Source organism: Tripterygium wilfordii, chromosome 18 (assembly GCF_013401445.1).
Source record: "Tripterygium wilfordii isolate XIE 37 chromosome 18, ASM1340144v1, whole genome shotgun sequence".
NCBI lineage: Eukaryota > Viridiplantae > Streptophyta > Magnoliopsida > Celastrales > Celastraceae > Tripterygium > Tripterygium wilfordii.
Genome location: NC_052249.1, coordinates 12,800,462 through 12,822,974, shown reverse-complemented (window position 1 = coordinate 12,822,974; position 22,513 = coordinate 12,800,462). Strand labels below are relative to the sequence as shown.

At 36.8% G+C, this 22,513-nt stretch overlaps 4 protein-coding genes across 4 annotated transcripts; 3 read left to right on the top strand and 1 right to left on the bottom strand.

The window, feature by feature from the left end:
- Positions 1 to 5,310: 5,310 nt before the first annotated feature.
- LOC119984836 (transcription factor SPEECHLESS-like) lies at positions 5,311 to 7,997 on the top strand. Its single transcript, XM_038828968.1, has 3 exons — positions 5,311 to 5,944; positions 6,656 to 7,183; positions 7,722 to 7,997. The coding sequence occupies exons 1-3, from the start codon at positions 5,567 to 5,569 to the stop codon at positions 7,785 to 7,787; spliced, it is 972 nt and encodes a 323-aa protein (XP_038684896.1). The 5' UTR covers positions 5,311 to 5,566; the 3' UTR covers positions 7,788 to 7,997.
- A 2,202-nt stretch (positions 7,998 to 10,199) lies between these two features.
- LOC119983685 (probable WRKY transcription factor 53) lies at positions 10,200 to 13,076 on the bottom strand. Its single transcript, XM_038827376.1, has 3 exons — positions 11,551 to 13,076; positions 11,323 to 11,451; positions 10,200 to 10,908 (listed from the first exon to the last, which is right to left on the bottom strand). The coding sequence occupies exons 1-3, from the start codon at positions 11,856 to 11,858 to the stop codon at positions 10,404 to 10,406; spliced, it is 942 nt and encodes a 313-aa protein (XP_038683304.1). The 5' UTR covers positions 11,859 to 13,076; the 3' UTR covers positions 10,200 to 10,403.
- A 4,453-nt stretch (positions 13,077 to 17,529) lies between these two features.
- On the top strand, positions 17,530 to 20,977 carry LOC119984605. Its single transcript, XM_038828634.1, has 4 exons — positions 17,530 to 17,684; positions 17,926 to 18,601; positions 19,292 to 20,342; positions 20,505 to 20,977. The coding sequence occupies exons 2-4, from the start codon at positions 18,040 to 18,042 to the stop codon at positions 20,689 to 20,691; spliced, it is 1,800 nt and encodes a 599-aa protein (XP_038684562.1). The 5' UTR covers positions 17,530 to 17,684; positions 17,926 to 18,039; the 3' UTR covers positions 20,692 to 20,977.
- An 804-nt stretch (positions 20,978 to 21,781) lies between these two features.
- On the top strand, positions 21,782 to 22,493 carry LOC119983326 (arabinogalactan protein 41-like). Its single transcript, XM_038826997.1, has 2 exons — positions 21,782 to 21,988; positions 22,218 to 22,493. The coding sequence occupies exons 1-2, from the start codon at positions 21,871 to 21,873 to the stop codon at positions 22,289 to 22,291; spliced, it is 192 nt and encodes a 63-aa protein (XP_038682925.1). The 5' UTR covers positions 21,782 to 21,870; the 3' UTR covers positions 22,292 to 22,493.
- The last annotated feature ends 20 nt before the right edge of the window (positions 22,494 to 22,513 follow it).

The following is a 22,513-nucleotide window of genomic DNA, read 5'->3' as shown; positions in this document are numbered from 1 at the left end:
GAATCTTCACTCTTGCTTATCTATCAAAAAAAAAGTGTAAACTTGATTAGGAGAACCAAAATCAATGACCAAGCTAAAGCCAAGGCCCAAGCCCAAACACAAAAGAGCTTGAAGATACAGAAGCAAAATTGAGGAAATTGCACGTACCAATTGCCTGTAATGGCCCACTAAGCCATTGAGTCAGCCCAACCTTCCAAACCTCTGATGTTATTGGGCGTGTCAGCCAATGTCTGTTCCACATAAAAAAAAAAAAGAGGCCTGTGGAGGACCGGAATAGGCCCACAACCTTTCATAAGCCCGGTTACTTTCTTGCTCCGGGTTTAGATTTCAAATGATGAGCTGGGTGCATTTCCTTCGTGGCCCAATATGATCACTAAGTCACAGTGGACAAAACCTACTAGAGAGAGTACTGAATTTATTTTTTTTTAAAAATGAAACCCACCAACTCCTCAGACAAATGACTCGTAAATTTTTATTTTTTTAGAGAGAGTATGAGCTGGAGTGGGGTTTATAACAATCTTTTAAACTCTTGGATATTCTTGAGTTTCTTAGGCAGAGTTGTCATGAGAATATGGTTGTAACAATTTGTCATATAGATAAAATTTCTCAAGTTGTCTTTGAGAATGACAATGATTTTTTCTCTAGTTTCAGAGTTTTCCACGTAAACAATTGTGTTGATTGTTCTTTATTTCAAATTCTCTTTTGGTCTTGATGTTTCTGAAGGAGGATCCAGGGGTAATTTCCCAACACGAGGCCTAATATGGGAAGATAACGCATGGTGGTATTCGCACACGCTAAGCTTAGTAATGGCTCATCTCACAATTACAATAATAAAAATACCTATGAGACTTGAACTCACGAGTCACGATTTTCTGCTTACAACCATAGTTATCGCAATCAAATTCACCGTTGAGGGAACTGAAATTCACAAACATAAATTCTGCCTTTTATGTTCCTTGGATCAATGTGTGAATGTCCTTTTTACTGTTGTTTGAAAGTCAAAAATTGACAAGTGATAGGCAAAGTTTGTTAGGTTGTGCTTAAATAAATCAGTGATGAGAAGTAAGAAGGGCCCTCAGATGTGGCAGACATTCCTGCGGAAAATTGGGGTGGGCCAAAGTACTTAACAATTGCATTGCGTTCTCTCAACCACCTCCACATCTCACTTGTCTCCATCACTAAGAGAGTTTTGTTTTTGGATCTATGGAACTCCAAATCCAATTGTGGCCATATATGTTTCACTATATTTTTATGGTACTTAATTTGTGAGTACATATACATTGTTGTGTTTGCATTTTTGCGAGAAAGCTAGGGAGAGAAGCAGCATCCAACAGGACCAAAGCCAATGTCTCCAATATAATGAACTTTTTTGTTCGAAAATGAAGTTATTGATATTGCTTAATTACTTGTATAGAGGAATTAAATCACCTTAAGAAAAATCAACCAGGAGACCTTTAATAGTTTGACATGTGTCTCAAAAGGAGCGGTTCAAGAGATGACACGGTTATGAGTATCTCGTGATTGAGGTATGAGATCGGCTAGCCAAGTCGATCTTCCTAAAGTAACGACTTAAAAACCGATTCTTGTTTCAGGTATCCCAGGATCAAAATGAGATCACACCTTTATAGACCCATTTAATTTACAGATTGGTCAAGAAAGGTAAAATTTAATCACCACAACTTATATCTTGTGCTTTCTACAGATTATATACAACTAAATATATATACGTTTCTCTGATGAAGAGGCCCCACACCAAGCTTGAACAATGAATTATATATGTTCCAAACATTTCTCGAACTGCTTGCTATTAATGGTGGTTGCAATGTAACCAGGCTTTAAATTTAGTTTGTCCAAACTCTATTAAATCCTCTTCGCTGAAATTTCATTTTGTATATTTTCGACTGTCGACAGCCACCAATAGAATCTTAAATAGCCACGGAGGCTGAGCCACCGACGGTTGTTACACGGCTGAAGATGGGGACATGACAACCAAAAATGGGACATGGAAATCTATCATGCAATCCAACTAGGTCAGGCCCACTGCGCCCGCCGCCGCCGTCCGATTATCTCGACGAGCACAAGTCCCGAGGAATCATTTATTTGTTATTAATTATTTGAATTTAAATAAGATAAAACAAATACATACATTGACATATATATAATAAAAGAAGGTGGTGATGGTGCGTACGTATAGTATTAATGTTGATATGTAGCTCATACATTTCGAGTGGAGCTAGTAAATGATGGTTGCAGAAATATAATACTAAATGAAGCCGAGGAGGACCCATGCTATTTAATTTCCCTTTGCTTTTTTGAAATTTTTGTTTTAAAATTTTGTCTCACATTCACACTATAAATGATAAAAGCATGCACTTGCGTTTCATCACAATATGTTTGTACTAAAGGTCCGCACTAATTAACCCTATTCACTTCTCTAATAGCGATGGTCTAATGGATGAACTCGGTATGAGTAGCACCAATTGAAGATAAATTGTGAAAAAATAATTTAAAATAGTACAACGTAAAGTTAGCGGTGCGATGGTAAGAAGAATCAAGAGAATGTGTTTAGGAGAGAGTAGGAAGCGAAGAAGAATAATTAAAAGACATGATTTGAAGTAGTAAAAAATGATGTGGATTCAATAAGAGTTGATGAAAGCATTATTCTATATAGAGATGGATGGCAAAAACGAATTCATTTAGTAGGGTCCCATTAATCTTCTCATAGGCTCATATAACCGACCCCAAACTTTTGAAATATTAAAGACACAAATGATGACGATGATTCAATAAAGTTTATGATCAATAGCGTATCCATGTCGCTCTTTGGACCAACATTAATTTCCTAACTATTATTTGGAAGAAGAAAACATGTTAGAAGAAGCGTTATGTATCAAATACTAGACAAAAAGGGATCCTATGAATCAAAAAGAACAACTCATGATGTACAAGTACCACAATTGTCGAGTATATATTGTCAAGGCTATTTCTTTAAAATATGTCTCATGAGGGATTAAGATCACGTAGAACAATTGTATGTGTATATATCATAAAAATAATTGAGTTATTTATAAAAGGGGGGGGGGGACAATTTAAAAACTAAAAGAACAATATTTGAGTCAATAACTTCATATATATCTCTACAATTCTTTAAAGTTGTTGAAGAGACCTCAATCATGTATCAATAATTGTCTATCTTTACAATTCTTCCAAACCAAAACCAAATTAATTCAAATCCAATGCCTCTTTGTTGTAATGTCTTGTGGCGAAAAATTCATACTTTTTTTTTTCTCTTCTGTAACTAAACTCCTATAATTTCCAAATTTTAAGGTAATTGAGTTTAGTTTTCTAGAATAAGAACTTCAACTTATGTATATAACAACCATATTATAGGAGACGAAATTCAAATGCCTAGAAAGGTAGAGAGAGAGAGAGAGAGAGTTGGGTTGGTGAGGAAGGTAAATGTGAAAATTGATGTAAGATGCCAAATGTTGTAAACACTGGAGGCATAGTGAATGTGATAAAAACAAAAACGAAAAACTAGGTGAAGTCCATTTTCACTTTAAATGTGACCGCACTCCCATGCTGAAACTTGCAATTACTTCTCTTCACCCCTACAGACATTACAAATAATACACCCCCTCAAACAACCAGAGAGTCACAGAGAGAAAGAGTCAGAGAGAGAAAACACAAAGGAAAAATACAAGGAATATCATATGGATCATCGTGGACACGGAGATGCCGTGTATGTCTGCGCATTCAAAGCTCATCATCTTAAATTACATAGTATTTCGTTTATTACTATTAATTAATATGCGCATTATGTCGAACACCTCTTGTGCATCTTCAGACAACTTGCACCCTTTCGCCTCCCCCACCCAGTACTCTCTTCGTAATCTCCATCTTCAACATTTAATTTCCCCTCGCCCCCCCTCCCCCCTCTCTCTCTCTCTCTCTCTATATATATATATATATATATATATATATCTCTGAGTTACTGTACCTTCACTTTGTCGTACTTAATGGATAACCTCCACTGCAAATCCATGCCCTAGTTTCTTTATAGAAAAACCAGCCAATGAGCTTCGAAAATTGAAATCATCATTGCCATCACATTAATGAACCAAGTCAATTCCTTCAATTCCTTTCAATATTGTGATTAGGGTTTTTTTTTTTTTCTCCTCTTTGAATTTAGGGTTCCTTTCAAAGAGAATGTGCACAACTAACACATTCATAAAAGCTAAACTGTAATTATAAATTGTGCAGATGAGAATGTACTTGTCGTGTTACTGGGTTTTGTGCAGATTTACTAAAAGGCTATACCAATCATTGTGGACATATTTCGATCTTTGTTTGAATTTATCTTATTTTGCTTTCTCTTAAAGACTTAAGTCTTTTCAATCAACTGGAACCTATGAACTTGGGGCTCGACAAAGCCTGGTGAAACTGCATATATATATATAACTCCTATGTACGTTAGTGATTTCAAATCACACATCAAGGCTTTTTGGCTCCAGTCTCTATGATATACGTACACTTATTAGTAAGCCCATAGTAATAACAAAGAAACATGAAATATATACGTCCTTTCCATTTACTTTGAGTAGACTAATCTTTCTTAAATCTAATTAATTGATTAATGAGAATAACCATCTAATTACGTAATATTTATTTGTCCTCAAAATGTGGATAAACTGTCTTTAATTTGGGACTGTATGGCTAGGTTTTTTGTAAAGTAACTTCATGCAACTTGTGTTGATATTTGCGACAGAGGTCAAACCCAACACTCTTCTAACTTAATTTGTTTAATTGAAGATCTAAATAGTCAATTTAATTTATTTTGTTTAAAAAAACCAGTAGTAGAAGCAGACTTAGTGGAGTATTGAGAAAATCTTTTACTTAGTAACCAAGAAAGAAACCATACAAATTTGGTCTTTGAACGTTTGATATGAGTCTGAACTCAAGTCCTCAGGTCCGCTCGCACGTAAGTTCTCACCTAACGACAGAGTAAGTTAGGTGAAAACTTAACACATGGCCTCAAAGAAATTGTTCCTAGTAAGAATCAAATTCAGAACTTCCCGAATCCATATGTTTGACCTCGGAGAGATTCACCAAGCATTGAGAAAACTTGTAAACAAACATATATATGTATATATATATGTATGTATGTATAGTATTTTTGGAACATAAATGAATACATGTCAAGAATTTATTACCATGGTCTGTGTATTTTAAGTATCATCTCACATTCTCAAGACATAAACAGTCTGTAATACACCTCCACTATATGTTCTTCCTTAACTTGCTCCGTTTTCTTGCAACCCTCTCTCTCTTCCTAACGTCTCTCCATTTTCAGTTTTCAGATCCAGCGCTTCTCAAACCTCCCGGATTTACCGTGCCTAACATATATCTCAGATCAATCCAACCACCAAATAATAGAGTTGATGGTGATAGTTTAGTCCCTTTCATATCTACTCCTTTTTTGCCATCTTTGTCTCTTGCCTTCATAATTCACATCTTCTTTATTTCCCCTCCTCAATCACCAATTTTCCACCACTTTCTAGGGAAAATGGGTGACAGCTTCTCCGATTTCTTTGACGACCCAGAACTTGCCGAAGATGATTTGCTGAGTATCTTCGAGAGTTTAGAAAGTTTTGAGCAATTTCCTCCGGTGACACCCTCTGAAGACAACAATGGAGAGGTGGGTAGATTGGTGTCGCAGAAGTCCAATTCTTCGTTTCAAGAATCGGAGAGTGAGCTCGAAAGTTGGCCGAAAAGCAAGAGACAGAAAGTTGCAAGTAATGGAGTAGCTTCTTCGGACCAAGAAGGAAACCAAGATGGACAACAAAGGATGTCTCATATAACCGTGGAGCGTAACAGAAGAAAGCAAATGAACGAGCACTTGTCGATTTTAAGGTCACTCATGCCTTGTTTTTATGTGAAAAGAGTAAGCATTTCTAGATCTACTCCTACTATAATACTATTTGTAGCTAGGTTACTCATCACTTGCACCAAATGCAAAAGAGTTCATTGAAAAAACTTCAAATATAATTGCATAATCCTCAAAAAAAAAAAGAATTTTTTTGCTTGATTACTTAATAAGAACTGTAGAAATCATGTGTATGTGGTTTTTGTCTTATATCTTCAAGCCCTAAAATGGGTATTACACGAATAATCATTGTATCCTTTAATTGCGAGAAAGACAAAAATACCAAATAGTACTGTAATATCCATAATAGATGGGATAGGGGTACGCTAGCCACCCTCCTTTTCCTCATTTTTTGAGGTAAAAATATTTTTTTCAAAAAATCTCAAAAATAATAAATAGAAAGTATGTAAGATTTTAACCGTTAGATCATATATTCAACTATTAGATATTTTTTCTTTAAAAAAAAGAAGATGTTAGCAAATAATGGTATAGAACCATTCAGATTTTTAATGAATTTGGTTTTTCTAATCAACATAAAATACACCATTAAATTCAAAATCATTGATACGTCTCATTTATTTATTTTTTCCAAAAATTTTGAAACAATATCAAAAGGTAACAAAAATGAGGAGTTATTCTTCTTTTAGAAGAGCAGCTTACCCCAATCCGAAAGATAGTGTTTATACCTAACACTAATATGGTTTATTTTCATATATTCTTAATTGTTAGGGAGATCAAGCATCGATAATTGGAGGAGTTGTTGACTACATCAATGAGTTGCAACAAATTCTACAGTCACTTGAGGCCAAGAAGCAAAGAAAGGTTTACAGTGAAGTTCTAAGCCCTAGAATTGTTTCAAGTCCAAGAGTTCTCTCACCACTTAGCCCTAGAAAACCACCATTAAGTCCAAGACTTAACCTTCCAATAAGCCCAAGAACCCCAACACCCACCAGCCCATACAGGCCTAGGTTGCAACCACCGCCAGCAGCAGCAGCAGGTTTTAACCTTTCACCATCTCCAACTGCTTCTTCTTCATCTTCCTCCATTGAAAATGAACTAGTTGCAAATTCCAAGTCTGCCATTGCTGATGTGGAGGTGAAGTTCTCTGGACCTAACCTTGTGTTGAAGACTGTCTCTCCTAGGATTCCTGGTCAAGCTGTCAAGATAATCTCAGCCCTTGAAGATCTCTCACTTGAAATCCTACATGTCAACGTTAACACTGTTGATGAAACCCTGCTTAACTCTTTCACTATCAAGGTAATTTGTTTTTCAATTGGTGCATTTAAATTACTTAATTATTTATTATATACCCATTTTGTGATATAATAAAACTTTTGAAAATTGTTGGACTGGATTGGTCGCTTTGGCTGGTACAAGATTATTGCATGTCTTGAAAATCACAACCTGTATCTCTGAAAATTTGTGTCTTCATCTCAACCACTAGGGATAGCCTATCTGGTTATCTTTTCTGATTTATGGTGTAAAGAATTTCGCCCGAAATAGATAATTCGATTATAAATTAGGTGACTATTTTCAAGTGGTTTGATTGGGCCTCGGCCCCCAACTAATCTATTGAACGGTTTTGCGTATCCCTAGCCCAACATGAATTTGGGCTCGATCAGTGGAGGTCCAAAATGACATACCTATTGAGTTGTTTTCGGTTAAAAAAAGTCTTCATTAAGTTTGAGTTTATTAATTGAATTTCCTTTTGGTTTTTTTTTTTTTCTATGGTGATTAAATTAGAGATTTAATGAAGCTAATGATTGCATATATGATGTCTACTTCTTCTTAACAGATTGGAATTGAATGCCAACTTAGTGCAGAGGAGCTTGCACAACAAATCCAGCAGACATTCTGCTAATTAGGTTACAAGTTCCAAGTGATCATCCCAATCTAACAATTGAATCTGCCGATATCTCACTGTTTCTTTAATTTCTAGTCAATTAATTGTACCAATAAAATAGGATGCACGAGTAGTTGAGATTCATTTCTCATAGCTAGCATTCCTATATCATACTGCTAATTAATGTTATCATTTTAGATTAGTTCATGACCTGTTTTAGACTTTTAATTAGTTAGGGTAACCCCCTCTTAATTATATATTGTAGTAATTGAGAAGTCTCAAAGTTTTTTCAATTTCACCATTAATGCATTTGTTGTTCTTTCCAATTCCCCGAATTTCGATTGATTTATTCCTCGATCTCTTCCACAACATTAGCAAATTCTTGACTTCATTCCAATTAAATTTATGTATATATCTTGTTCTAAATAATGCTGAAATTACATGATTGGTATCAATACAAATTCGAAGAAAACATGAATTTTTTTTTTAAAAAAATAACCGACAATTAAACCATATATCTTATCCTTGCACATCCAATATGAACTAAGCTCGGACAATCAAGCTCTCACGCATAGAAATTTATCACATGACGACGGATTAATTAGGTCAATATCTAGTGCGTGGTCACAAGGGTATATATTTATTCCCTTTTGACATCCAATAAGGGCGACTTAAGCTCATACCGTTAGGCTCTCACGTATAGAAATTTCTCACATGACGACTAGATAAATTAGGCCAATATCCAATGCTTGGCCACAAGGGTATATGCCTGCCCTTTGGACATCCTATATGGATTTAAGCTTGGGCCGTCAGGCCCTCATGCACATAAATATCTCATCCGACGACATCATAAGTTGAGCCAAAATTCAGCGCATGGCCACAAGGATATTGCTTATAGTAGAAATCGAACAGGACCCCAAATCCATACAGTTTGGCCGAGAGAGATTCACACCTATCACCAAATGCTTAGAAAAAATAATTTCCCTATATTCTTAATATAATTAATCGTTTTTAGAGGCAAATGAGCCATTGGTTGAGTGGCAATGACTTTGCATGTCCCTGACTGAGGTGATGGGTTCTAGTCTCACCTCCTCCGAATATTTACAAGGAGGTGTGTGGGCTTCGTCTGCCCCTACGTGGGCTTGATAGTTTGCCCCTGCGTGGGCTTGATGATAGTTTACCCTTGCGTGGGCTTGATTTGTGCCTCCTGCGTGAGGCTTGTTAACACATGTACTTTCTTAGGCTTGATCTGGTGGTGTGTCGTATATTGTGTTTGTACTTGTACTCAAAAAAAAAAAATTAATCGTTTCTAGAGTATCTTCCTAGGGTTCTTCTTCATCACCATCCTAATTGTCTCTCTACTTCATAGCCAAGGTCCCCACAATTAATTATTTTTTCCCATACATTTTGATTGTGCGACATGCAACATTATAAACTTACCTTTCTTGGAATTGATTACAAAACCCTCAACTGCACTTGTTGTTATGATTACTTGACAAACTTGGATCTAGTCTGTAGCTTTGTGATCATTACCTCCGAAGAAAAAGACACTCATATAGTCATATAGATCTAGTGTGGGCCAAATTAGTCTACAGAGAGCTTAACAACAAGTGCCACCGCCCCTGGTTGAGGAAAACGACCACTTTTATTTATCATCACTTCGATCAAAATCTCAATTTCAGTCAGTTTTTAATTAATTGAATTATAAATCCAACATATTACTTTTTTTCCATTTTAATTAGTTTTACTCAATATATGTAGGGTTCTGTTAGTGTTCCAGAGATTTCAGAATTCAGACACAGAGATCAGATCGGGCACGGAAACTGGCACGAGAATGATTGGGGGGCCTTAATTGGGCCTGGACCAGCAGACTCAGTGGAGAATTTATTGGTTTGGACCTTTTAGGCTCTAGCTCTTGAAGCTTTCAACTTTCAACTACGAGTCAAACTAACTGTATTCGATATTCAATTCAGTGGGGCTGAGCTGGGCTGGTCTTCTATCCTAAAAGACGGGCCTGGTTTATGGCGGTCTAATTGAAGTCTTGGGCCTCAAGCCGAGCCTTAGTTAAAGAAAGAAACTGCGTTGGACATTCAGTTTAGTTGGGATGGGCTGGTAAAACATAATTGAAAGTTTGAGCCTAGAATCGGGCCATAGCTAGATAAAACTTTCCTTTAATGGGCCATAATTTCCTGCCCAATACTAAACTTCGCTGGGCTTTTATGCCCAAGTTAGCCCAACGGGCCTTCGTTTGTTGTAGGTCCAAAGCTTTACACTCTTCAAATTTGGTTCTTTTAAATCGATACAGAGTCCTCGGTTCAGCAACAAAAATGATAACGATACCAATAGTTGGTATTCAAATTATCTCATCTGCTAAGTTCGATGTACATTATTTAAGTGAATTTGTGACTCCACATTATGCATATGAAATCCTTTAAGTTGAAGATGTGCTTCTTCGATTGCTTATTGTGAAGTTGTAATATCACTAGAATTTGCCATTAAAGATAAGACCTAGCTCACACTTGGCTAGCTTTCATCGTCATCAGACAGAAACTAATACAATTGCTTATATGCTTAACAAGTGAAACACCATGATGCTATCTGCAGTTTGTTCACATCTCCAAACTGTGAATTGAATCAGGAAAGGGATCCAGGATGGTCAAATGTAAAGTGGGTATCAAACTGATTAGCATTCCCAAATTGGAAATCCAAACCAATTGTGGGAGAATTAGTACCTGAAGTTGCAGCCGATGAAGAGAAAATCTCACTGAACTGATCAGCCTCGTTACTCTGAAAGTTCTGATGACTGGTATTTAACCCATTCGGGGACACCGAGAAATAGCCGGTTCCAGATGTTGCAGGAGACAGAAATGAAGGTGCGAAATCCTCAGCCAGATTGTTTTGGACAGGGAAAAATTGGTTTTCAGGACAAAGGTAGTTCATGAGTAGCAGCTGCTCTTCGGACTGGTTTTGTTGTGGTGGTGGTGGTGGTGAATGAGTTGATGAATTAATGGTAGATTGTTTGCAAGTGTGCCTTCCTCTGTAGGTAAATTCCAAGATTGTTGGGTCTTCATCTGATCTTTGCACTTGTTTTGTGGCTAAACAGCCTCGGACTGGTCGGTGAGTGCATCTGTAGTATGCTCTGAAATATATACATATATATATATATATATGCAAATTAAAAACAATTCATCTTTGTCGTAATTAGTTACCAAGTTTAATTTAAAAAATGTACAATATTGTAGAAAATATGTGACTTGAAAATGCCCAGCAAGTTTAGAGTTGCTTCTTCAGTGGAAGCAAGTCCATTGTCAAATACCCACTACTGATGCACGCTTTTTTTTTAGCTTTCCTTAATGAACTTTTTGACCATAACGACAAGTTTTACCAATGAAATGGTCAAAGCATATATATGTTGGTTAGCCATTCGTGTATCTAAACGGAGCGGGTTTCGAATCCAGTGGACAATATATTTATGTATAATTTGTGAATGTATATTGTTTTATGTGTGTGAGTTTTATGGTGCCATAAAAAAATAAAAAATAAAAAAAAGTACCTAGGATGTTTAGCTCCAAGAATGTCCTTCTGGCCATATTTTCTCCAGCTAAACCCATCTTCAAGAGGGCCTTCTATTCCCATTCCTGGGCTAACTCTCACTTGTTTAGTCCATTTTTGCATGCTCTTTCTGCAACAAATAAAGCACATCAATAATCAAAATATTACATACATATTATTAAATTACCAATTCAACCCAACCCAACACAAATGGAAAATGTATATAAACCTCTTCCCCAACCCAGCATTTCGGTGCTCGGGATCGGAGTCTTGATCGCTCCTGGGACTTCCATTTAGTGAAGGAGGTGATTCAGAAAAGCCAATTGCAGCAGCTCCTGGTACTGTTGATGAGGTACCAACACTACAGTTCAGCATAGAAAGCGCCTTCTCGTACGTAGCTATAATCTTCTGAACTAAAACTTCTCCATTTTCATTTGGCGAAGAAGGAAGATTCAGATGGCTTTGGAGTTGCTTTGCTAGCTCTCTCCCTTCTGCAAGCTCATTTATTAAATGCTTCTTTTGCTCCCAATCGCCCATTTTAATTTGTTCTTGATATGTATAGATATACTATTGAATATCTATTGAAGGTGGTTCATGGCCACTAAAGAAGTGAAATAATTGAAGAACATGAAGAAGACAAGTTTGAATCTTGGTTTGCTGGGAAAATTCAGGATCAGATACCAAAACTAACGTAAAAAGGAAAATGGGTTTGGTTTATGATTAATGATGAGCTTTCTATGTTGTGGAATAAATGGATATGTGTGCAAGTAATAGAAGGTTTGTATATATGGTTATATACATGGGTATGGGTCTTTTTGAATTGAAGAAACGAGATAGAGAGAGATTCAGAGAATCAGAGGTATGAAAGAAAAAGTTTGACCGAGAAATTCTTAGTTATAAGACTGGTCTTTGGTCATACCAAATGATATTCAAAGTTAATAGTATACATTGGAAAGTCCAATTGCTGACCAACTTCACTTCTGATACGTTGATTTAACCCCGTTGAAACGTCGATTATTATTATTAAATGACGAGACTAATGGTAGTTGTTAACTAATATTTATTGATTAACTCGAATCAAACTCCATCACTAATCTCTAACTAATTATTGACAATGAAATTAATTCAATGAGTTAACTTAAACGTTGATTCAACCATGAAGGGACACTCCAACCTCTCTAAACACAAGTCAAAGTAAAATTATTCGTTCTGGGCCAAAAACCTACACGGATTTTTTTGAGTTGTTGTTGAAGTACTTAAACTTAGAAAATGCATCGCCTGTTTGAAATGAGCTTAATCTCTGTTTATATAGAACTCAATTGGGTTATGTCTATTTGATGTGGACTACAAGTCTTGATACTCTCTGACACTTGTGGGTTCAGTTATACGAAGCCTAACAAGCGACACGAGTAAAGGATCATGTTCAAATGGACCAAGTATTCAGTCCGATACATGTTAGAAAATCCAACTCCAACACGTCAAAGTGATAATTAGATATTACTCACGGATTTATCGATATCATTTGGCATGGACTCTTGGATGAGCTCCTCATTAAAAAAAAGATACTCAATCAGTTGCTAAATAATGGGCATTAATCTATACTTCTTGCATTTCATCATGTCTATCCGTGAACATAATAGTTTCAGTTATTTAATTTAGATACTATCAATTATTTTAGACTGTTCGATGATTCTCCCATGAACATAATAACGGTCACTAATATTTTCAATTTTGGACGAGACTATGGAGGTATATATATATGTATGTATGTATGTATGTATGTATGAAAGGATTGTTTTTTCTTTAAGACGATAAAAAAGAAAAGAAAAAAGAAAACAAAGCACTATGAATGACTGGAAGTCAAAGAAGCATGCATGATCAGACAAGAATCTTGAAACCTCGTTACGCGGGCTCGTTGTGGAAATGATACCCACTTCGCATATATGGGTTCTAGAGGGATGGGCCAGGACTACAACAGGGCCCAAGCCCAAACAAAGGATCAGGTGGATCATGCGGTGCCACTGTTCAATTAGGCACTGTATGAGTTTGTCAGTGTGTTGCAATTGTGTTCAGTTCCAACACATCTCACAGCACCACAGTTTTTTGTGACACGCCAAACAGCTTTTGCGTTCCAACTCACCTCACAGCACCACAACTTTTTACCTCACAACACCTCAGCACACCTCACCACACTCCCAAACACTTACAATATATGTTGACTTGTCCTACGTAATCAAATTAGGGCAATTATTTTATTTTAGATTAATGTACAAGGTAAACCTTAAGTGATTTTATATTAATATTATTAGTTATCTAATATAACCGTAATTTAGATACGCCAAACGCACCTCACAGCACCACACCGCACCACACCACAGTTTTAAAAATTATACGCCAAACAGCTTTTTGCGTTTCAACTCACCTCACAGCACCACAGTTTTATACCTCACAGCACCACACCTCAACTCACCTAATATCTATGTGTTCATCATCATTCATCTACTGGCTTTTTTTTGACCAATTCAAATTCAATGATTGGGAAAGAAAAAAGTATAGTGTGTTTTGTGGGAAAGTAGAACATGAAGGAAGGAAGTTGTGTGTTATCTTTCCAAAAGAGAAAGTGGAATTGAGAGGGTTTACCGAGTCATGGAGAAGTAGCAGCGAAGCAATTAGATGGAAGCCACAAAAAAGGTCTTCTGTCGTTGGGATGGTAGGCCCAGATTGTGGACCTTAGCCGTGTAGAGACTCTTTTTTAAGTCTTTAGGATCTAGAACTTTTTTGAAACTCCTTTTTGTTTTCAACTGAGTAATAAAGAAAACTTGGACTTGGTCAAAAGGACAAATGGGTCACTTCCAATTTTTCGTTGTTGCTTTATACTTAATGGGGCTTGGCGCACGAATGTGAGAGGGCTAGCCGGCAAGGTGAAATGTTTATTGGGCTTCGTGAGAAAACTATCGTGGATCTGGCCCATCACTGCAACAGGGAATTCTGGGTCGGTTTATCAATATCAAATCGGTTATGATAAACATACATGAGATTGATATACATAAGTATACATAATGACATGACATGCCATATAAGCAAATGATTAGGCAATTTTAAATTTTAAATTTCAAAAATCAAACCTACAAGTCACTTTTCTCTCTCCTCATGTCTCACTTTTCTCTCTCCTCTATCTCTCCTCTCCTCTCTCTCACACGATTCTCTTTTCTTCTCTCACGGCCAAAACCGGACTTCCAACTTCCGGTCACCGATATAATCGCCGCTGCCGCCAAAAGAATCGTCCGGCCCCCAGGAGCAATGCCCAGTCACCCCTTGCCGTCACCGATTGTTGATTTTGTCGGAAATCCACCATGAAGCCATGGGTATCCACCGAACAAAATTCATAGATCCGGCTGATTCCGATGTCGGTTTGGCAACCCGACGCCACCAATGAACTCCCCTACATGAGGAGCACTTAGCCCAGCCATTCGTCGACCGAAACGGCCACCGGAATCGGAGACCCACGTTGAAGGTATGCTCCAGTGCGTTATTACATTATACATTTGGCAGTATATTTAGCTTTTTCTATTGATTGAACATCTTATGGATTACTTGTGAAGCTTGATAGTGGGTTATTGCATTGTCATAATGAAAAGTGTAATTATTTTTTTTCATGGTTTGTTTCTTGCTTAGCTTACCAGATACTGTATTTTACAAATAATGTATTTAGAACATAGTGTATTTAGCATATAGTGTATGTTGTTGGGATGCTTCTCGTCATGGTGTCCTGGATTGGTGATTTATTGGTTCCACAAAATATTTGATTACACTTTCATTTTAGTAATGCATTTGTTTTATACAAAACCAAAATATTACATACACTGTAAGTTCCCATAATGTAGTTGCATTGAATATGTTAGTTTCCTTGCTTGATGGGTTCGATTAGTTCACTGTCAGTATGGATAATGTTTTTAACATATGTTCAATATTGTCTTGTTTGGATATACTCTGTTGGTAAAATTTTTGTATGTATGAACAAGGCTAGAACCACTCTAATGTATTTGTTGTGAGTAATTTGAAGTATGGACAAAGCTAGTAAAATTTGTAGTTATGAACATTGATAGAACTATACACTACCAATTAAATAATGTATTTGGCTTGAATGGTTCTGTTTACATACTTGATGGGTTTCAACTGTTATAATGCATTGGTTTGTGTTTTGTGATATTTTATTCATGCTTAATGGAAGTGTATTTAGGTATATAGTGTAGTTCGATAGTGTGTGGTCTTCATATTGGTCAAAAATTTGATTACACTACTACGCTGTGTAATGTATTTGGTTTAATTATATCCGAGTAATTTTACCTTTCATTTGTTGTTTATAAAATATTACATTATATTTTTGACAATGTATTTGTTTTCCAGTTTATAATGCATTACGAATTACCAATGTATTTAGCGCCGCTGTTTATTACATAGTCATTTTCCTTAAATAAATTGGTTTCACTTTTTTATGGCATTGAGTTATTACACTCTAGTATGATAGTGTAAAAATGACAGAGTCATTTCATTTTGGTGTTGATATTATATGAGTTATTACATTATCAATCAGTAAATTTATGTATTTATCAAACAAATGTCTGTTTCAATATTGTTTTGTAGTGAAGAAATGGGTTTTCAATCAAGAGGAGGTCAATAACGAAGGATGCGAATGGTGATTACAAATATCTGCTATTTACATGCGGGAGGTTCGATAACAAGGCGAGGCTTGTTGGTAGACTTTTCGTCGATGGGAAGTGGAAGATTACATTGTTTGAAGATATCCACAACCACGATCTAAGTCTTAGTCATTCTAGATTCTTCGTGTGTAACAGGGAAATAAACCGAGTGTGAAAATGCAACTAGAGATTAATGATATTGCTGAAATTCGATCGAACAAGAGTTAGAATTCATTTGTCATTGGTGCCGATGGGCATGATAATTTTACAGTGTATTTGTTTCTTAGTTGTTAGTGCATTACAACTTATCAATGTATTTAACCAAGCTAATCATGGTAATGACTTATTACATTATGTTTTGACAGTGTACTTGTTTCCCATTTTTGGCAAGTTCGATTGTTATCATGCAGTACCTTATTACATTATGTTTTTGATAGTGTATTTGTTTTCCAGTATTTAATGCATTACGTATTAGCAGTGTATTTTACTACTAATAGAGGAGAGAGAAGCGGGGGAAAAAGTGAATATTTAGGGTTTTGTGTCAATATATCTATGTGGCATGCCTAGTTGACATGTCACATAGATTATGTATATTATGTAACTGAAAAATTATGTATGTATGTCATTTTTCATATCAAATAAACTAATAAAGCGTGGCCATGTTAAACTGACGTGGCGCTCTAGGAAAGAAAATTAAAATTTCAATCCTGTTAAAAACAGTACCGTTTAGAGCATCTACAATGGGATGATTTTAAAATGTTTGAGATGATACTTTATTGATAAATTAAGTGCTAGATGTTCATAATGGATACTTGAGATGATACTTTCTTGATAAGTTAAGCACTACATGCACACTTGTGATAAAAAATGACACTTGAAAAATTAGTCCATACTTGATCTTTAAAGTGTATGGTAATTAATGAATAGTGAAGAGAGATGATGAAAAAGAAAGAGAGATGTGATGAAAAGTAAGAGAGAGATGATTGAAAGAAAGAGAGAGAAAATGAAAATGAAGAGAGAAGTGATGAAAAATAGAAGAGAAATGATGAAAAGGAAGAGAGAGAAAATAAAGAAAATGAGTATAGAGTGTTGGAATATATGGAGTGTTGATGAATAGTGTAGGTTGTGGAACCCATTCACCCAATTAAATTGTGTCACTTAAGAGAGAGGAGAAGAGAGAATATGATGCAAACATCTACCCGAGCCCAACCAACACCCAATACACACTTAGGTCGGTTGTACCCAAGGCCCAGAACCAAGCCTCTTCACAAGACTGACCCGAAAACTTTGGGTATTAGTTAAAGGCAAGCCTCACGCATATATGGCACTCGACTCGCTCCCTCTCTTTCGATGTGGGATAAGGGAAAACTCCAGACATACCGCATCAGAATATAATTTAGGGAAATTTAGAGTGTGTGCACAAATAGCACCATTGTGGATGCTTCTGAAAAAAAAGAAGTAAATATTTCAAGATACGGCACCGTTTGGAGTTCGCGCAGATCTTACGTTCGTCCACGTCAAAAGACTCGAGACGGTGCGGCTTTTTGCCTTTTCTCTAGTTCTTTCAGTTGGCTACTTGGCTTCCCTCGCACTCATTGCGAATGCATAAAACCCTAGTGATACTCTCAATCGTGCAAAAAATTAGCTTTGGAAGAAGCAAAAGGTAAGTCTTTCATTAGTTTCTCTCCTTTACTACGTTTAATTAGGCTATTTAACGTTTGTTTGGCTTCCGAGAAGTTGTTACTTACAAATTGAGGGAGAGAGCGTTAGGTTTTTCAATTGATTCCCCTCTTTTGCTCTTATTTTTTCCTTTCTTGTTGATCTTTATATTTTCTGACAAGAATTTTTTTTATAGAACTTTAGAAGTTAATTATTTGATTTTTTTTTTGTTTATTTTCTTGTAGTGCTATGACTGTTGCTGGGGTTTCCGATGCAGTGTTTCTTATTGGGGAATACGCTTAATGTAAGTGTTTGAGTGTGAGAGTTGGCAGTTGCACGGTGAGGAAAGTGTTGAACACATGGAGGTGAAGTTGGAGGAAGTGGAAGATTGGGTTTCCAATGGTGCGCTTGGGAAGAAAGAGGTAGTAGGCTGTAGGTGTAGTGAATTGGAAGAGAAAAGTAAGAGGGCTGAAGCACGGTGCACGGAGTTGGAGTCAAAGCTGCTAGTGAGGAAGAGGGAGTATGAAGATCTTGAGGCTAAGTTTAAGGCATTAGAAGCTGAAAATGTTCGCCTAGAGGGTGAGTTGAAGGGATTCAAATGCCATGATAAAAACAGGGTTGAGTGCGGAAGAGAGAGGGAGGTTGAGGGATTGGGTGATCTAACAGGGGGGGAGGAGGATAGGGTTGTTCAGCTGATGATTGAGAACAATGTTCTGGGGGTTGAGAAGAAGAGAGCTCAAAGTGAGGCGGAGATTTGGATGCAAAAGCACAGGGAATTGGAGTTAAGGATCTCGCAGTTGACTGATGGTATGAAATTGAGTGAAGCTGGTGCACATGTTGGAAGCAGCCTTGGCCATTTCCGGCCTGGAGAGGAAGTGATGGATTCTCTTGTTAATGGAATTGGGGATCAAATATTGGCAGGTATGAAATTACTTAGTTGTCTTTTCCCAAAGAAATTTAGTTTCTACTGTTATCCGTCGTTTGCAAAATAATACTGGCTTCAATGGTGAAAAGCCTATATCTCTCTTTTTTTCAAAATTAGTTTCATGTTCTCTCAAATACTAAATGAGGGAATGTAGATATGTATGATAGATATGTGGAAAATTCTTTGAAGACATTGTTCTATCTTGTATTTGGAGGTATCCAGGAAATTTTTCCTCACAGCTGCAGTTGAAATTTCAATTAATTGATTGCAACAGACGAGAAAAGTTCACTCATCAGTTAGATCTAAATATGACTAGAAGCGAACTTTGGGACTGAGGGAATTCCAAGCCGTGTCTGTTGATTGAAGGCCTTGGCCTGGTTAGATATTGTTATCTTGACCATGAAGTTTTTCTAGTAATGGCATTAGAATTTGTGGTGCATTCTGACAGTCCATTTCCAAGTTGTGTTTAAGTTACTTATTATAAAATGATAGTCTCAGTGGAGTTACTGTAACAATGTTTATGCTAATTATAAAATGATGAACCTCCTGTGGTTTTCATATAGCTTGAAGTTTTAGTTTGTTCAAATAAGTTCTCGTTACATGATAACGAAAGTTATTTTACAATATGTTAGCAGTGCTGCAATGCAAACTTTTATTTACGACAAGTGCTTTTGGTTCGGTTGCAGGCACCCCTTACATGGACATTTCTCACAAGCGCCCTGCTTCTGTTAATGAAGGAGAGAAATGTGTCCGTTTAGAGAATGAAGTGAATCATCGTAGACGGGTTAGGAGAAATTTGTCCTTTGAAGAGGAAAAAAGCCCCATCAAAAAAATTGCTCCATTGACACCAGGTGGTGATCAACCCGCTTCCCTTGGCATTATTGATATTTCTGACAGTGATGAGGAACCTGATAATACTCTCCACATTGAAACACATGCTTGCGAAAATCAGGGGAATGAAAAGGTTCACACCTCTAGTCAGCTACTAGGAGGAACTAACGGTATTACAAAAGAAATAAATCTTGAGGATGACATAGATGTTTGCAAGAATACTACCCCAAGTATTTCGACTCCGAAAAGAAAACGGGCTGCTAATATTATTACTAGTGATTCTGAGAGCAGTGATGATAATGTTCCAATTTGTCAACTCAAGAGGATGCATATTCGTGAAAAAATCCCTGATCAAGCCACTTCTCAATCAAAAGGCTGCTCAGTTTCTCCTAAACCTTCCAGGGATGATAATCTCACTGGTATTCAAACCCGTTCGAGAAGGCGGTTAGTGACATTGGGAAAACGTGATGGAAAAGGTGGGGCAGAAAGAAAGTATTCTAATAAGACCAGTGAAGCCAACTATCATCGAGGAATTCCTACAACTGACAATGTTGAAGATGATGAATCTGAGGAGTTTGAGTCCGAGAGTGGGAGTGACAGCATGAAGGATTTTATTGATGACGGTTCTGGTGTTTCTGATGCTGATGATGCTTCTAGTAAGCCACATGAGGAATCAGATGGAAACATGGAATTTGGTGAGATTATATCTGGACTTAATCGGAGCAAGTACCATAAGAAGTTGAATTGGGAGTTTGAAGCAGACATGCTTGCAGACTTTGGCAAGGATCCTGAAATGTGTATGAAGGCTGTTTGTGTTCTCTATCGGCAGCAAACCAACGATGAAAAAGTTAGCAAGGAAGCATTGCACAGCAATGGAAGGGGATTCAGCAAATTTGATGCTCCCAGGTATGAATTGAACGCTCAATAATGGTCATTACTTTTATCCGGTTCTAAGAGTTGCTTGAAATTTTTTTACTAACTAAAGTTATATCATTCATATATTTTGGGAAGAGCTACATGCCTACACGTTGAGTTGGTTAGCTTTAATATTTATTATCCTCTTTGTAGGGGCTGTACTTTGGCTGAGTTTCTCACTAATGGAGATCCTCATAGTGATCCAAAGAAATCAGTAGAGGAATTGCATGAGTATGACCCCATGGGAGTTGAAATCTGCAGAAATTTGGCAGATCGCTATTCCAAGCAGTTGTTTGAGATCTACAAGAATGGGGAGGATCCTCTTTTTCTCCCGTCTTGAATTGGCCTGCCATAGCTGTCAAACCTTTTGCTAGAAATGGAATTCCATAGAATATGGTCTGTAAATTTCCATCCTCTGCTAATGCTAGATAGCAATTCATGCGACTCTGGTTTTGCATGAATTTTTTTTGTTTGTTTGTATAAATATGGAATAATGTGAAATGCAGCTAGAACAGAGATGAAGTATGCTAGTATCTCATAAGCTAAAAACCGAAGGATTTGTTACTCTGATCTTGACAGAGTTGATGATGCTATATTAATCTATTTTGCACAGTTGCTCCTCTGCACTGAAAGGTGTACTTTGATATATTTTCCTTTTGCAAAAAATGAAAATCCGATCGGATTGGGAAAAACATATATTAGAGATCATCCTTTGAACAGCTTTTGCCAACTATGAATTGTTCGATCAACAAGAGTTGGAGTTGGCTTGGTTGACAATCGATTGAGTTAGGCATATGTGTGTGTAATATTCGATTCCTACGATAAACGTATTTCTTTGTGATATATAAAATAAAATATAAAAAAACAAAACTATGAACTGTTCGTGAATTGAGATCATCTCATTAATTCTGGTGTACTGTATCAAAATATGAAGTGGTGTGCCAAGGGTCCAAGATCATTGGATAATTATTCTTATCAAGTGTCTGTAAATTGACGTTATCTCATTGATTTTGATGCACTACATCAACGTATGATGTGGTGTGTTAAGACCACCCAATAATTATTTTTATCAACTGACCATAATTTGACACCGTCCCAATCCGTTGATTCTGGTGCACCACATCAATGCATGATGTGATGTGCCAACTGCAAAGATCACTCAATAATTATTCTTAAAAAAAATTGTGATCAATGAATATTATATAATTATCATCATTGTAATTTGTCATAATTGAGCATCCAGCCTGGACTTTCAAGGGGAGGGGGGCAAAGCCCAAATTAAGACAAAAACAACACTCAGTTTTTGAGGTTGGGCATATCACATGGGCTTTTATGGGCCCCGACACATGCGGACGGACCCTAAGTTTTGCATTCCGGCACAAACATTCCTCGTTGTAACAGACACTAAATACAAGGAAGACTGAAAAGCTCAGCGGTCTCTCTTTTCTCTTTTCTCTTTGTTATCTTTTCTCGGGAGAGACTCTTCTAAGACTGAAAAGGAGAGAAGAGACATCAAGAAATGGCCGTTGCTAGGGTTTCATTTATTGTGTTTGCCATCATTGCCGCCCTATACGGCATCGTTTTGCCCGCCACACAGGCCCAGTCTCCAGCTCCTGCTCCTGCGCCTACAAGCGACGGTCAGTAGTTTCTTTTCCCGTATTATGTGTTTTATTTAATATTTTGGTTAACAGGTGCTTCTATATATTTTTATTTTTAGATTTTATATGTAATTTTCTTTGTTAAATGTTCTTTATTCGAATTCCTTTGTTATTTTTTGAAGGATACATTGTCATAGAGAATTGTTTTTGTGAGTTTCTATTTGTGTAAGAAGACTGTCTGTTTATGCGGTTGCTTATGTGGTTGCAGGGACTGCAATAGACCAAGGAATAGCATATGTTCTTATGCTACTGGCATTGGTGCTCACATATCTCATTCACTAAATCCATCCACTTGGTCTCCATTAGTGCCTCAATTTCTTCTTCTTCTTCTTTTTTTTTGAATTTGATTATCGTAGTGGTCGATTAGGGAAAAATGAATTGGTGGTTTGGAGGAAGTATGTATTTTGTGTTTGTGGAACCAAGGGTAGGGATTTGAATTGGATGTATTCTCCTCTCAATCTCAAATAACAGTCCCGTTTATGCATTTGCGTTGTTAAATGTGAA

Bases quoted from the DNA above. Each gene is read 5' to 3' on its own strand.
- LOC119984605 (XM_038828634.1), top strand. From the start codon at position 18,040: ATGGAGGTGAAGTTGGAGGAAGTGGAAGATTGGGTTTCCAATGGTGCG. The intron at 18,602-19,291 runs GTATGAAATTAC...GTTCGGTTGCAG, and splicing joins TGGGGATCAAATATTGGCAG to GCACCCCTTACATGGACATT. The intron at 20,343-20,504 runs GTATGAATTGAA...TCCTCTTTGTAG, and splicing joins AGCAAATTTGATGCTCCCAG to GGGCTGTACTTTGGCTGAGT.
- LOC119983685 (XM_038827376.1), bottom strand. From the start codon at position 11,858: ATGGGCGATTGGGAGCAAAAGAAGCATTTAATAAATGAGCTTGCAGAA. The intron at 11,452-11,550 runs GTTTATATACAT...TATTTGTTGCAG, and splicing joins AATGCTGGGTTGGGGAAGAG to AAAGAGCATGCAAAAATGGA. The intron at 10,909-11,322 runs GTACTTTTTTTT...TATATATTTCAG, and splicing joins CTTGGAGCTAAACATCCTAG to AGCATACTACAGATGCACTC.
- LOC119983326 (XM_038826997.1), top strand. From the start codon at position 21,871: ATGGCCGTTGCTAGGGTTTCATTTATTGTGTTTGCCATCATTGCCGCC. The intron at 21,989-22,217 runs GTCAGTAGTTTC...ATGTGGTTGCAG, and splicing joins TCCTGCGCCTACAAGCGACG to GGACTGCAATAGACCAAGGA.
- LOC119984836 (XM_038828968.1), top strand. From the start codon at position 5,567: ATGGGTGACAGCTTCTCCGATTTCTTTGACGACCCAGAACTTGCCGAA. The intron at 5,945-6,655 runs GTAAGCATTTCT...CTTAATTGTTAG, and splicing joins CTTGTTTTTATGTGAAAAGA to GGAGATCAAGCATCGATAAT. The intron at 7,184-7,721 runs GTAATTTGTTTT...TCTTCTTAACAG, and splicing joins TTAACTCTTTCACTATCAAG to ATTGGAATTGAATGCCAACT.